Source organism: Cygnus olor, chromosome 3, assembly GCF_009769625.2.
Source record: "Cygnus olor isolate bCygOlo1 chromosome 3, bCygOlo1.pri.v2, whole genome shotgun sequence".
NCBI classification, from domain to species: domain Eukaryota; kingdom Metazoa; phylum Chordata; class Aves; order Anseriformes; family Anatidae; genus Cygnus; species Cygnus olor.
In genome coordinates, this window is record NC_049171.1 from 32,174,299 (window position 1) to 32,190,336 (window position 16,038).

Consider the following 16,038-nt stretch of genomic DNA (forward strand, 5'->3'; position numbering starts at 1 on the left):
TTCAAAGATCCCTAGGATTTGTAATGTTGGCTGGTCATTACCACCCAAACAGGATACAAAGCTGAACAATTGCCTATTAGCTACTTATAAGTAGATAACAGAATGGTTGGAACTGTCATTTGATCCAGTTAAGACCTGTCCTGATTTAATGTTAATTTTTGTATTTTTTTAGTAAGTTTGAAGCATTAAGGCATTTATATTGCATGCCTGTAACAGCAATGTTGATCGTCATTATTTACATTTAAAATTATGTACAGTAAAATAACTGCTTGCATTAGGTATATAATGCATTGTGTTTTCAGTTATTTTCAAACATGTAAAGGAATAGGTTATTGCATGTTTGTCTGCATTGTCTGCTCACAGTCATTAAAAATTTGGTGAAAGAGCATGTTCTCAAAGTTCATACTGCATGACGTAGTTAATTCTATAAAATGCTATTTGATACTTATAGTGGATATCAGCATATTAAGGGCTTTGAGTGCACTGATGCATTAACATTTTCTTTAACTCTTGCTTTGGAGAGAAAAAGAAACTAGCTGCTTACAATCTGTTTCTTCTTGAAACTTCTGATCTACCTCAATGTTCAAGTGATGCTAATCTCCTTGAAGGCTTTGTTATTTGCATGTTCCATAAATCAAACCCTTTTCCTTATTACATGGACTGGAAGGATGCCTCAGAAAGTGAATATTACATAGTTTTGCAGTGTTTACATAAATGTTTGCTGTTTTTGTAAATTAATATATTTTGATTTTTCGAAATTGTTATACATACACTCTTACAACCACATAACATCACATCAAAATACACAAAAATGTCAGTCTTTTGTATACTATATATATAATTGTAAATTAAGTCACAGAATCACAGAAAATCCTGAGTTGGAAGTGACCCACAAGGATCATTGAGTCCAACTCCTGGCTCCACACAAAATGAGATTTTTTTTTTAAAAAAAAACATCACATAAGACACTACTATTCATTCACAATCTTGACTTATTTTTATTTTTATTTTTTAATTTACCTATATAACAATCTGCTGTCGTGTGCTGCAGGGATACTGAGAAATGACCAGAAAATTAAGTTGGCCGTATACGCCTTCAATATATATTTTTAAATGTAAAAAATTACCTGGTACTTGTACACAAATATGTGCAACTTAGTTGCAGCTAATTAGCTTACCTTTACAGTATCTAAAATTGTTTACAGTAAATACAGTATTATTAGCTTTATTAAATTAACACAGTAAATTAGTATTAGCACTAGTACTTTAAAGTTACCTAAATGAGTAACAGAATTCATTGAGAAATGTACCAGTGCAAAGCCCTCACCTTAACCTTTTAATCTTCCTGATTCTGCAAGAGAACTTTACTGGGAAGTAATCAGTGCTGCCATACTGCTCTAAAACTTGAACTCTGGTTTGTTCAGCACTACTTTATTATGAGAGTTCTTGACATATGTGCTGCTGCTAGGAAAACTTCAAAGGCAACAGAATATGAAGAAACAATTGTCTCAGGTGGTCGTGGTTATATCAGTTTTGTGATATATATAGTTTACTCAAAAGTGTAGCTCTTAAAATGTGCAGAATTTCTTATTAGTAGGCATACAGTACATCCATTACAGTCAGAGCAAGACATCTCTATAAGCAGATGAATGGAACAGAAAATGACTCTCTCTGTGTGTTCCAGAAAATGGTCACTTTATGCCTCAGAATTTTTCATATCATTCTCAGTCCCACATTTTTACCAAGGATGCATTTTTCAGTAGAAAGAGTTAGGAGAGATTAGCCTAACAATATGCCAGCCAGTGGTCAATAGAAAATGCAGTCTTGACAAAGCTTTTAGAATTACAATTTTCTGTGGAGATGATAGGCTTTTAGATAGTCTAGCTTTGGAGAACATTCGAAAACTTATTGTACACTACATGAAAGATTTAAATTAGTCAAAATTCTGCTTCTTTGGGAGCACATTCTCTTTGTTTCACTGAAATATTTCTTCAGGAAGCAGCCATAAGAATAGTATACCAGGAAATTAGAAAACAGAAAAAAAAAAATTAAATGACACACTTTCATTACTTTTTGGGGTATTTTTCCAGTCCCAAATTGCATATATTTAATTTTATCACAAACTAAATATCCTGTTTTTTTCCTGTTTTATTGAATGGGCAAACAGGGGTAGATGGTCCCCCTCCCTAGAGAGGAGACGACCTACTAGTCCCAGGATTCATATCGAGCATGCATCTCCGGAGGATGACAGGTACTAGGCAACCCCTCCCAGTCAAAAAGTGGCTTACTGCATCTTGCACTCTCAGAGGAGTATACTAAAATTTAAAACTATGCATGTGTTTAGAGAGAGACCATTAAACTCCAGAAGCCCCAAATAAAAATAGCAGCTTTAGATATCATCTCTGCATTTTGTTGAACTGTTATAAAGCACCTAGGAAGTAATGTCTTTACAAATTTTCTGTTTGCCTGAGCAGTTACAAGCCATTTAATAAGATGGCTAATACCACAGAACATCATCTCTTAATGTTCTTCAGTCTATTTTTACCTGCTTCTGTAATTGGCGGTGGCATTTTCTCTGTGGTGCTTTATAATATGATAATATACTTGTTGTAGAGCCTGTTTTTTTTTTTAGGTGTCTATTTTAATTTTTATTGTGCTTTTTGTTTTTGTTGTTGTTTTTTAACCAAAAAAAAGAGCCATGATATGTTGGAATTGTTGGAAGTTTTGGTAATACTTACTAGTTGATGCATATAAAAATTGGTAGTGTTGTTAAATTCTGTCCTAAATTAGGATGGTCGTCATGGAACAGGTTTTCCTAACAAGGTAGGTTTTGTTAAAACCACCAGACCTTTAAATACATTTTAATTTTGAATACCAACTATGATTAATAGAAGTACCTTTCTTTATTTTTTTCTTGTCATGAACTTTCTACTCTAATTAGTTTTGACGCTCCATTGCTTTGACAGTAGTAATTTTTTGTCTCTCTTTTTTTTCCGATAAATCTGTATTATTTTTAACCAGAGATTATATTTCCACTGAAATGTAAATTCGACATTTGCCCATTAACTACTGTAATGATTTTTTTGTTACAGTAAATGAAAGGATGCAGATGTTTTGTGTAAATAATCCCTACTTCAGTAAACTCTTATGAAGTTGCTCTTAAAACTGTAAGGCAGATACATGGATAAAACTTTTTCAATTACTTTAAGTGCCAGTGGTTTTGTTCTGCTTAAGAATGCATTTAGTAGTACATTTCTACTATAATTTATCTTGTTTGCTTGATACTGGGTATATTCTGCCAATACAAGCTGTAGAGAGTGTGAAACTTGTTACTGTGTTTGAATAACATTTCTCTTTTTACTAGAGTAATTAAAAATTATAGAATTAAACTTGTGAAAGGTTTTTTCAAAATTGGCTGTTCTTACAGATAAGGCACTTCTAGGTATTTTACCAACATTACTATTGAGCCCTCTTATGGGATAGCTATTGACAGCTTACAAATATACTTTGTATGTTTGGGGCATTTTAAAACTAATTTCTCTTCACATTTTTCAAGTTGATGGAAAGACTGTTTTTGACTCAATGGATCAGACTTGATGGTAAAAATTTATTGTCGTTGATTTGATTAGAATTAAATCATAATCATATACCAATGAAATTAGGTTTTCATCTGAATGCTGTCATTCTTAATGCAGAATTATGAGCCTTCAGCCAAAGTTCTGCAAATGTATCAAAGGCTGAAATCATCTAATACCGCTTAGTAAACACATTGCAGTAAAGCGTCTGTAAGATGGAGTATGTTATTGGCAAGTTTCTGAGTCAGAGAAACAGCAGTCTAATTTTCTTAGTGAAATCAGTGCCTTGAATGCGGTTGGAAGTCTTGTGGATAATCTAGTAACCCAATGATGCAGCCAATGATGAACCTAGAAACAGTTTAGATTAACCCCAGTCCTGATGATTTTGCAGCCTCGCAGATGAATTTCTCCCCAATTAGCAGAAGTTACAAGAACATTGGACTTTTCTCATTGCATAGCCAATGGAGATTAACAAGGATTCCAAAACACACAGTTTAGAATCATAGAATCATAGAATGGTTTGGGATGGAAGGGACCTTAAAGATCATCATAGGTTCCAGGAGGACCAGATCCATGATCTTGCCAGGCACAGAGGTGAGAGCGACTGGTCTGTAGTTCCCTGGGTCTTCCTTTTTTCCCTTTTTAAAAATGGGGGTTATGTTTCCTCTCTTCTAATCAGCAGAAACTTCACCGGACTGCCACGACTTCTCAAATATGATGGACGATGGCTTAGCAACTACATCCACCAGTTCCTTCAGGACCCATGGATGTATCTCATCAGGTCCCATGGACTTGTGCACCTTCAGGCTCTTAAGATGGTCTCAGATCTGATCTTCTCCTACACTGGGCAGTTCATCATTCTTCCAGTCTCTGCCTTTGCCTTCTGGGGCCTGGGCCATGTGTCTGGAGCTCTTGCCAGTGAAGACTGAGGCAAAATAGTCATTAAGTACCTCAGCCTTCTCCATATCCCATGTTACCAGGTCTCGTATTTCCTTCCAGAGAGGGCCCCCAATTTCCTTAGTCTTCCTTTTATCACCAGTGTACCTCATGGAACCTTTCCTTATTGTCCTTGATGTCCCTGGCCAAATTTCATTCTAAATGGGCTTTGACTTCCCTAACCTGATCCCTGGCATGCGTACATCTCCGACTCCTCTTATTTCCCATGCTACTTGTGGTAGCATAGAGTCAATTAAGTTGGTACATTTAAGTTTCCAGAGGCAAAAAGATCAACTAAAGAAAGCTGAGCCTTGTGGAGCTAAAGTAATGTTTTTGAATTTGAACCTTCTTTGCCATTTGGTCATCCTCTGAGGTGAAGTGTTTTCTCCTGCCATCAGTCTTCCTCTGAGGTGGATTTCCACGTGAAGTGTTTTCTCCTGCCATCAGCCACACACCACATGGCACAGGGTGGTGGGACTGGGCTTTCCCAAGGCATACCATTCTACACAGTTCTGGAGAAAGCATAGTTCTGCTCTAAGGATCGTCAGCAGATGAGTTATAGTAGTCCATGTTTAAAGCCCACCTAGTGTGTAGAGTAGCAGCGAGGGAATCAAAGGTGCTTCACCTTTGTAGAAAATTTTTATCTTTTAAGTTTAGTTTCATTCTGGTTATTTCCCACACCTTCATTTGACAGTTGGCCAGCACCACTCAGTTCTGACATTTTTGTGTTTTAAGATGTGCTTTTATCAAATTGACAGCTGATGCAGTGGGTGTCAGGGAATGAGTATCTGATGGATCAACAGGGATAACCAGCTGACTGCTTACCACCACTTTCAGATCATATTTTCACAGATTAATTGACTTCGACAGATGTCATCTTACACTTCGTTTGAGTACATTCCAGAATTATCTTACAAACTGGTCCGATTTGCATACAGGGTGCAATCAAGATCTATTCCTGAGTACATTTCTTAAACATATGACTTATGCATTATTTCTAATTTTGGTCATTTAAATTCAGTATTCACAGCATGGTACTTGTTGAAAATTATTCATAATATAAATTTTAGTAAAGATCTTGGCAAGATTATTGTTATTCTGGAAATCATTCACTTTCTGTATCTGAAAAAGTGACTCGATATACCTTGAAAAGATGAAGACATAGGTTATACTTGTATTTTAGTGTTAAGAGTTAGCAAGTGTTTGGTTAGTATCATGTTTTTCTTGACATTTTATAGAATAGCTTTTGGTTTGAATTTGCCAGCTTTATTGTTAGGAGGGTTTTTTTTGTTTGTTTTTATACTAGAAAAAAGAATTTGAAAGTCTTTCTAAAGTGAAATACTCTGGTAACTGGAGAACTGTGAGACTGTGAAATCGTTAAGTAGTGTTAAAAACAAGGAGAATGAGAGTTGAGCATTTAATGGTAGGAATTTAATGGTGGGAATTTTATTCAGATTGTTCTTTTTGAGAAGTCTTTGTATTAATTCAGCATATAACCAAGACTAGATAAAATAAGCCTTTTCTAAATTATTTCTCATATGCATATGAGAAATAATCATGACATAATAATAAGAGTACATGTCTAAGAGTCATCTTGAAGCAGCAGTGCAGCAGGCTGGTACTTCTGGTACGTTCATGAAGAGAACTTAAGTTGTGCCGTGCAATGCCAATGGCAGGCTAATTTGTCCCTGATGATCCTTTCCCATCCTTTCAGCAGCACCATACCACTTAAATCAGGGGATCAGTTTTGCAAGACATGAACTGAAGTGCTAGGAATGAGTGTTAGGAGCTGCCAAGATTTCAGAGCAGTTGTGACCTCACAGTTCATGTACCATGTAGATCCAGCCTTTCGGAAATCTTCAGTAAAATAGGGAACTATTAAATGTGACGTTTTTGATGACTTGAGGCTTTTTTTTTTTTAATAAAAATGTCATTTTGAAACTCCAGGAATAGTAATTTTTAGTTTTGATAGGAATATTATTGTATTTCTGTCTGTAGATTTTGTTTATACTCAACAACAATAAATCTTTCAAGGCTCATGTGTCTTTTGCACATGAACTGTGAATAGCTTTTCTGTATATATAATATGTATATTGTTCTTGTCTGTGCATAGAGTAATGATTTATTGATCAGTGATTTGTTATGACATTTGGTACATTTAGGACTTTAAGAGGAGTTTTAGTGTTTGCTCACCATATTGAAAGTATAGATACAAATTTAATATGTACCCTAGGTTATTAGTAGACTGCAAATTTTGCTGAGTTTACTCTTATATTGATCAAGAAAAAGAAAATGTTTTGTGTGATACATTCCATAGCAAGCTAATAATAAACCAACAAGCTAATAATATCTATGCCAAATTGGAAGCTGTGAACAAATTCAGATGTTCTTTAACAGCTTCAACAGAAATGAAAATAATATAGGAATTAAAAAATATCCTGAACACAATTTGATTTTTTTAAATTGCTGTTTATTCTGCATTTGCTATTGAATTGTTATTGTTAATTATGACTGTAGTAGAACAGTTGGTAATAGAATATCAAAATATATGAAATTTGCTTGTGTTTTCAGGAGAATTTCATAATATAATAGCAAAATATATATATATATATTTTTTTTTTCCAAACTCCTAAGGCGAAGAAGTTGTATATAGGTTTATATATTAGTCTAATGGATCATACTGTAAATTTATTCTCAGGAAGGATAATGACAGCTGTTAAGCAGCAGTGTTCCTATTCATTGTGTAATGCATACATGTTTTTAAAAAATTTATTGTGACTCTCATTCTTTACGCAATTGCATCTTAGTTTCTAATATCTAATTATTCTAATATCATGTCTCAAAATTTTTTTAAAATTCTTTTAAAGTGCATAGATTAAGTCAACAGAAGGGGAAGTGAGAAATACAGCCTTACCAAGTAGATAGTGCCTTAATGCTTTTGGTTTATATATTTGACTGCATGTCTCCACCTTCACTGCATGTGACCATCTCTCTGTTTCTGCTCATTCTGTCCAAATTCACATCCATGTTTCCAAATTTTGTGGAGAACAAGGACGCTGGAGTCTTGCATTCCAAAACAGGACAGTGTAGACCACCTAAGTGCTAAACCTGGAGCAGCACAGAGGTATTCTTATTTACTCAAATCATAGTTCCAAGTAAATGAGGTATTGGTTATAGTTACACACTACGAGTATCTTCTTCATATGCTCTGCTTAATACTTTCACATAGGGTTTTTTCTCTTTATATATTTAAGTACATGGTATGCATGTGTTGTTCATAGATAATATTTCATTCCATTTAAACTACATTTAAGAGGTAAATTTGAATATGACATGAATGTCCTTTTTATCCTCAGTGCACTCTGTGCATTTTATATGGGCATGGAAGGACAACTGCCTGTAAATATGTACCTGCCGATGTCCAGATAGAGCTCAAGCTGAGCCAGTACTGCATGTGCTGTAGCATGCTGTTGAGCTATACAGGATGCATACAGCATCATCTTAGCAAGAGGAAGGAAACAGAAAGGAAGATGTCATTTTAAACATATTTCTAATGTGTGCTGCTTGCAGTGACAGCACGGAGAGCAGAGAAATAATGATGTTGGGCTCACTACTGTTGTTTATTACTTTTGCCACTTTTCACAGGAAGGCATTTCCTACCCTTGGCTTTTCCATGCTACAAAGAGTAGTCACTATGTGCTCTTTTTCTCCATTGCACTTAATGCCACAGTCTAAGCAAGTGACGTAAAGGAGTAAGGGGAAAATAAGTCCCCTAACAAACCAAAGAGAAAGTGAAGAGCCATCGTTTGGGAGATCATGCTGCATTTTGTGGATCTAACCATAAATTCAAATACTTTGCTCACCTTAGGGCTCAGTCAAATCTGAAGCATTTGTGTTTCCCTGTGTATCCACCTTGTATTTGATGTGGTAAAGAAAAAAATAAGTAATGGGAATATACTCCAAAAAACAAATCTGGAGAAAGCTGTTTGAGGATAAGGGGGATTTAAATTTTTATTCTAAGAGATTATTTTTTGTAAGAAAGTAAATATTTTTAAAAACTGGAAAGCATCAGGTAGTGACCTCTGCTCATATATATATATACAAAAAAAAAAAAGCCTTTTTATTTTTTTGTATTTTTTCCTCTGTTGTGATTCATTACTGTGTCACAATATAACGCTAATCAAATATTACAGTGAAAATACACTGTGATTATTTTCTTTGCATATAATTTGATGCTACAACTGTTTAGGTATCTTCCAGTTCAGACATTGGGTTAGTCTTCATAACCGCTGAGGTTTAAAATTAAATCTTTATTCTTTAATATAATTTTTACCTACTTTTTTTTTGCCCACAGTAATTCTTTTATGTCTAGGCATAGAGGTTGATTATATGATTGTGAGTTTCTTACATGTTTCTTAGTCATCTTTCCTGTGTAATATTCAAGTTGGGGTTTGTCAGCATTTCTGATATAACGAGTAATCATCACTCCCCTTTTTTGGCCACTCCTGAAACTTCGTATGCACTTTTATTCTGAAAGACTAATAAACACTGATGATTATCAGAGGTTCAAATTGTAAATCTTAATTTGTAAATGCTTGTATTACCATGGGTAGTAATGGAAATTTTGGAACACAGAGGACTTGCCGAGATTTCCACGATCTACGTAAGGAAATTAAATAAACTTCTAACCTATTTGCATTGATTAGAAAAAAAAAATAGAATTGTTTTAAACCACTTCTCAAAATCTTCACAATTTTTAATAGAATGAAATTTTTGAAAAGCCAAGTTTTTATTAATAAATTGACAGCATTAGTTAAATCTGATATGATGCAGTATTTGTTTTGATTTTGAAATTTAGATTTAAAACCAATTTTTAAAGTTTATATTTTAATATTTTTTTGACTAAAAGACCTATGAGAGGCATTGTGTCTAATCAGATAGGGGCTGTAAAATGGGAGCTAGCTGCATATGCAGTCAAGATTAATGATGTCTCCCTATTTTGGTACCTCATAACCTTCATACCATCAGCCTCAGTCAAAGCTAATCAGGGCCCCGTGCTTTAAACCCCAAGTTCACCAGCCTGTTCATGAAGAAAGTTGTCACTTTTCCATCTGTCAAATGTTTCTGTTATTACCTTTGCAATACGTTAGTAAATATGTAATCTTCATATTTTTTGTATTCTTTTTCTTCTTTGTTTATTTCTTTTCTGACATGTCATTTTACAGGCAGTCCAGAAAAGTGGAAAGATATAGCAGCCAAAAACAAACTAGGAAAGGCTCCACAACTGAAACAGAAAGGTAGGATTGATGAATGATTAATAAACACCTGTTATGACTGAACTGATTCTGGTGTTCATAATATACAACTAATAGTACTGTTAAAGCAGAAGCTGTGTAACAGTACCAAAAGCTATGTTGCCTTAATTTACAATATTATTTATATTATCTATATTATTATCACTACTTCCTGTGTTGCTCTACATATGACATTTTTCTGGTATTCTCCATCACTGCAGATAAATTGGGAGGTAAAGACTGTCTGTGCATACATTTAGTAATGAAAAATACGAGACCCATTGCCACTGTCTTGATTTCTGTAAGATGAAACTTGGACATATGCGGAATGTTTCATTATTGTGGTACCAACCCTTTTTTGTTTTACCACAGATTTTTTTTCAAAAGTCTTGTCTATTTTAAAATAACTTTAAAGTTGAGAAAATATATAAGCAGATTAGTAATTCAAGAGGTTTCTGATCAAATGGCAAATGAAGAATAAATAACAGCAAGGCACAGCGTACCAATGTTAATTAACAACTACAGTGCAACTGAAACCACATATGCACAAAAATAACAGTTTCATATGTGCATTTTACCTGGGGAAAGACATCTATATTCCAATATAGTAGTTTCACTCTATAATATAAAAATGCTAAATTCCACATTTAAATACCTATTGAAAAAAATTGTAAGCTGTCATTACATAAAGTTAATAAGAACACCGAGACTTTACCTTCTGCTACCATTGAATTTGCCTGTGCATGCATTATCATTGTAACTTTTAGCTTTTACAGTATTGTAGTAAAAGGTTGTTTTTTTTTTTTTTAAGAAAAAAGTGGAAAAAAATAAGAATATATACTTAATTTTATTTATCTAGTTAAGTCTGTGTGTTGGCTAACTAAGAGCTGTGAGGAGGACTGAGATCCTGCTTTTGCTAGAAGCGGACTTACATTATCTTGATGAGCAGAGGAACACATCTGTTTACATTGTGAGGGTTGAAAAACTTCCATGAACACAGAGACATTTCTGTTTTTGAAGAAAATGCACATTATCTAGAAAATAAATTCACAACTTTTATTTTATTCTATTGTTTCAAGTATAAGGTTATTGTTCCTAATCTAAAAGCAATGGTTACACTTGTCTCAACAGCCCAGTTTCTATTTCAGTTTACACCAGAGACATCCCCTGACCTATGGCTGAAATCCTTGCTGTGTTTCGACCAGCATTTTTTCCCTATTTTTTTTTCTTCTGTCTTCTGAAGAGTAATGGAAGCCCCAGGGGCTGAGGTTGCAATGGCCTCACAGTTGTTGATAACCATACAAATTGTACAGTTAAATGTGTTGGCAAGAGGCTTGAAAGGAGAATGAGGTGGGAGAGGGATATAAGTAAGTGGGAGGGAAAATGGGAATGTAAACATTAAATGGAAAATATAGAAACATAAGGGATAAGGAAGGAAAATAAAATGTTAGATTATAAAGAAGAATGTGGTGGCAAAGGACAGAGCAGAGAGACTGAGACACAATGGCAGAGTAGGAAAGGAAATCCTGTGACATCTGAGATTGGAGGAATCAGTGTATCAGTGTGTTTACATTTCAAACCTGATATTTATTTCAGTGTGTAAACTGAGGGCATCTTCTTCAGACGTCAAGATCATTGCATAGATCAAAAAACGTATACCTCACTAAAACAAATGTTATTTTCACTAATTTCATTGTATGGCTGGTGTGAATTATAATATTGAAAATTAAATTTCAGATACTGCTGATGGTAGGAACTATGAGGTGTTTGCTTTAACAGCAAATGGGCTCTACCTCTAAGTGTGTAGTTATGTTTATGAAATAGTTTTTTGAGACATGAGCAGTGTGTTTATTTGATTTAAATGACCAGCCTAGCTGTGAAATTTCAACAGGTTTTTTTCACAAGATATTTCAAAGCCTCTTATAATTGTAATGCTAAATGTAACATGCATTTGAGGATTTATTCAGGTACATGGAAAAGAGCAAGTCTGAAATATTGCAGAGTCTATATACAGAATTTATATGGGATTTAATGGATTGGAACTTTAGTCATTCCTGTGCTGAGATAAATTCTTTTCCCATTTTGTATTGATTAGTTACAAGATAATTCCAAGTTATCAGGTAGTGGTAACTTACCTGATGTTATTCATTACCTCAGGTACAGTCTTTATCTGTACATGCGAGATATTACATAGGACCCTGTGTCAAAAGTGTGCTAGATTGGCAATGCTCTCTTAGTTTTAGTTTTTCTTCATAGTTTTGTATGTGGAAGGATGTGTGTTTGTTTTCTTGTTGGGTTGTTTTGTCTTTTTAATTCATGCCATTGAGACATCAGTCTAAAGAGAAGGAAACTTGAGTTTCCTTGTGGGAAGGCAGAGCCGGAACCTGTAGGATTTCTCTGTGGTCCATCACCAACTGAGTTATAGGTTGGCTGTTTGCTGTGTTACCTTCCTCTGGGAGGAACAGGCAATGAGATACATGCAGACGTGTTTGCTGCAATCTCACTGCTCACCATGTGTCATTTCTCTCTCAAATTTTCTATCCCTAATTCCCCTCTTCTCCATACTTCTCATTTTCTGTCTCATTCCCTCAGCCACACACCAGTTTTTGTCTCCCATGCTGGTTCCTCTTTCTCTCATTCTCTTAATCAGTGTAGACTTCTTCATTTCAGCAGCTGATCTTTCTTCTAGACCAGCAGGGATTACATTGACATTTGGACCAAGCAGGCCTTTTCAGGACTCAGCTCATTGCCATCATCTTGAGCATCTCTTAGAAGCAGGGAGCCTCTGTAAGAGTCTTACTGCCAGGGCAAGCCAGGAGATAAGTTTAGGAAGTGTTAGGGTTTAAGAGTGCGTACAGCAAAGGGAACAGAATCCTATTTTCATGGCACTGTGACTGGACTTAGATATAAGCTGTCACTGGTGAAATGGCTTTGAAACCAAACCCGATTTTTATCCTTGGTGTAGGCATCTGCATAAACGTTGTCTCATATACATTTTTAAATTTTTTTTTTTAGGATAATTTGTAAATATATGGTAGTTTTATGAACTAGACAGTCCCTTGGTTATGCTGTATTTTGTCGGAAAGATGTGCTGGGTGTGTGCAGGGGCACTTCATTTGTCTGGAGAAATAAAAAAAAAACAACAAACAAACAGTGAAATGCTATCACGAGATGGCTTTATGGTAATTTCTGAAATAATGGATACAGTATTATCATTTACAAAATGTTGCATTGTTGGGAAGCCCAGCAATAATAAGGGCACAGTTAGAAATTTACTTTGTCACTCTCCAAACCTGAAATGTTTCAGGTTATCGTATACTTGCAACGTATGCAATTATTAAACTGCTAATAATTTTGCTGCTAATTATACTAACATAATTAATCATTTAATTGCATATTTTAATGATGCTTTCATCAGTGTTCCTTCAGAACTCTATTTCTGTGTTGGGTCTCACTGCAGAAAGATAGTTAAATGGAGTACTAGCCTACTCTATGCTAGTACATTTTATCTAAGTGTTGTTAGCTTGTGTTCACTGCTTGAGATGCAGCTACAGTTTTTGGCCAACTTTCTGCTGTATTCAGTGCAGTTCAGCAATTCCACAAGCAGGGGGATGTGTGTCTGCAGCAGTGAGTGTTCTGCGGTTTATCCTTTTGGAAATGGATTTATAATCTGAATTGCTAACTTCAGTCTGAAATATCCACACTGGCCCTGCAGCCAGGGTTTGCAATGTTCTTCGGTGGAGGGGGGCATGGGATGGTGTGCCTGGAGCTAACAACTGAACGGTTTCTTTTTGGCCCTGATGTTTTAGGGGTCTGCTACCATGTCTTTCTAGAAGGGGACTTCCAGCCCCACGAACGACTGAACAGCCAGTCATTAGGGGAAAACATCACGCTCGCTCAAGGTCGAGTGAGCACTCTAGTATCAGACTCTTATGCTCTGTACATCACCTAGCGCCCGGAGGGTCGGCGCCACCTTCTCCACTTCTGACAAGGTTGCTATTACATGTCCAGCACAGCTTTCATGTTCTGCCTCCCAGGTGTCAAGTGTGGTGTTGTACTTTCCTGAGCATACATGGCGCGTTCACTCATTCTGACACTGTAGATTATCCTCTCTTCATGGTATTTACCCTTCTCCCATATCCTTTACGCTGCCTATCTTCACCATCCAGATGGTACTTCTTCCCGTTGATCTTAAATAGCTATGCAAAAAAAGTTGGCTGTTTCACCCTTCCATTGTTGTGTTTTGTTTCGTATCCATCTGAAAATTATCAAAGTATTTTGCTTGAACACTGTGCAGGAAATCACATCCTTCTCTCACTTCTAACTCTCAAAGGGAAAGTCGGTTGATCTACGTAGTGTGAAAGCTACCAGTATTTTGATTTTGTACAAATGTGTTACTTAAAATTGCAAGCTACCTACCTGTACCTTTAGCATAGTAGATAAACTGTGCTTATCCACTGTAGTGAGTGTGATATGACTGTTACTGGCAAGGATGTTTAATTAGCAAGCTGTCCCTCTCAGCAATCTCCTCCTTCTCACCTTTGCTTTGCTTTCTTAAACTTGTTCCCCAGTTATTAGCAAGGGCCCTATTGCTTTTAAATGCAAACTTGCCAGTGTTCCAAAGGTGCTTAATGTGTTAAACGTGCTGTATGTGTGTTTAAGAAGCCAAGTAGCCAAGGTGCTCTGAAACAGTGGTAGCTAGAATTTAGCCAAAGTTAAGGTGGTTAGAATATTTGCTTAGGTAAGAGTATTAAAAATCTTAGACTGTGAGTGCGTACATGCACATACACACAATTTCTGTTTCTCTCTCTCACACACACACGCACAGGCACACAAATACCAAGGCTAAAGGTCTTTTTCCTTGTTTAAGTTCAGGGGAAAATAACATGTTATCCCATTAGATTCTTGCTGTCCAGTTCTCTGTGGCCTGGTGCAATTAATGCATCAGCACAAAGGGAACACAAAAGTTAGTAAAATGCAAAGGTGGCATTTTGGATTGTCTTTGTACCAGTGCAGGAGAACAGTACAGTTATACTCCCAAATTGTGAGTCATAATCATAAATGGTTCTTAGAAAACTGATTCTAGTTCAGTGGTTTTTGTCTAGAACATTTTTAAAACAACAACAGCAAAAAAGATGGAAAATGTTTGTCCTTAGTTGAAGGCAGTTAGAGAAGATAAAGGTGAAGCCATATAAGTTTGCTAGTTATCCAGACGTGAGTACATGCATATGGCATATACCAAGCACAAACTTCCTCAACCCCATCTTCTCTATATGCAATTCAATATGTGTTTAAAACTTAGACTACATGAATTCTCTTCCTTTGGGTTATTTGACTTTTATGTTCATTTCATCTGCAGAATACATCAACAAGGAAGTCCTACACAGTCTCCTCCTGCAGACACGTCCTTCAGCAGTCGCAGGGGAAGACAGCTACCGCAAGTTCCAGTAAGAAGTGGCAGTATAGAGCAAGGTATCAAATAATGAGCTTATGATAGCTCTAACTCTTTGATTTTTTACCTTTCTACACTTTACTTGAAGTCTGCTTTCATAACTACATGTTAAAAGCTGTAATTCTGCCAAACTGAAGAGAATGAAAGCATATTTGTAGTCTGGAAAGTCTAGAAGATTTTTAACTGGTGGACTATTACACATGGTTTAATTGCCTTAATTTTCTAGTAGCCTTTTATATTTGTCTACTTTAAAATTTCTATTAGAGCTGTGGTGGTTTCCATGGGCACATCTAATTTGTATTCAGACAAAGAAATCAGAGGCAAAGATTTTGACAACATTTTGACAGTGTTATTAATGTATTATTTTGTGGTTTATATTAATTGATGTGCATTGTTAACATAGATTAATGATAAACAAATATCATATTATCAAACATACCTTCTGGAGTGAGACAGATCCAGTGAGTCTGAAAGCATGAAAACAATCACCACAAGAAATGTGAAGGCACAGGTCATCAGCTTTTCCATTCATAAGAATAAACTGCTCAGGCAATGAGTGCTGCTCTTTTTTGAAAAAGACCATGTAGACCTAGTGGCTGTAGAAGATGTTCTTTTCAAATATCAAATAGGTATAAATATCACTGTTTCCTTTTCTAGCAACATACTGTACATAGAGTATGAGCTATTATATTAAAATGAATTTAGTTTTAATTCCGCAGTGGGTAATATGTGTACATTCAGGTTTACTTCTGTGTTTAAAAACCCTGTCTTCTCATTGAAT

General features: G+C 35.5%; 1 protein-coding gene across 15 annotated transcripts in view; it reads left to right on the forward strand.

Moving 5' to 3' along the window:
* The window catches only part of RIMS1 (regulating synaptic membrane exocytosis 1), a 317,035-nt gene that overhangs the window by 210,709 nt on the left and 90,288 nt on the right, over nt 1-16,038 (forward strand). For 8 of the 15 annotated variants that reach the window (XM_040552075.1, XM_040552081.1, XM_040552078.1 and 5 more), the window contains 2 exons: nt 9,737-9,808; nt 15,165-15,277. In XM_040552075.1, the coding sequence (XP_040408009.1) occupies nt 9,737-9,808; nt 15,165-15,277 (185 nt within the window). Of the gene's footprint in view, nt 1-2,167; nt 2,252-7,557; nt 7,636-9,736; nt 9,809-13,614; nt 13,798-15,164; nt 15,278-16,038 lie in introns of all 15 variants that reach the window. The other 7 variants (XM_040552071.1, XM_040552072.1, XM_040552085.1 and 4 more) reach the window with 3 other exon arrangements.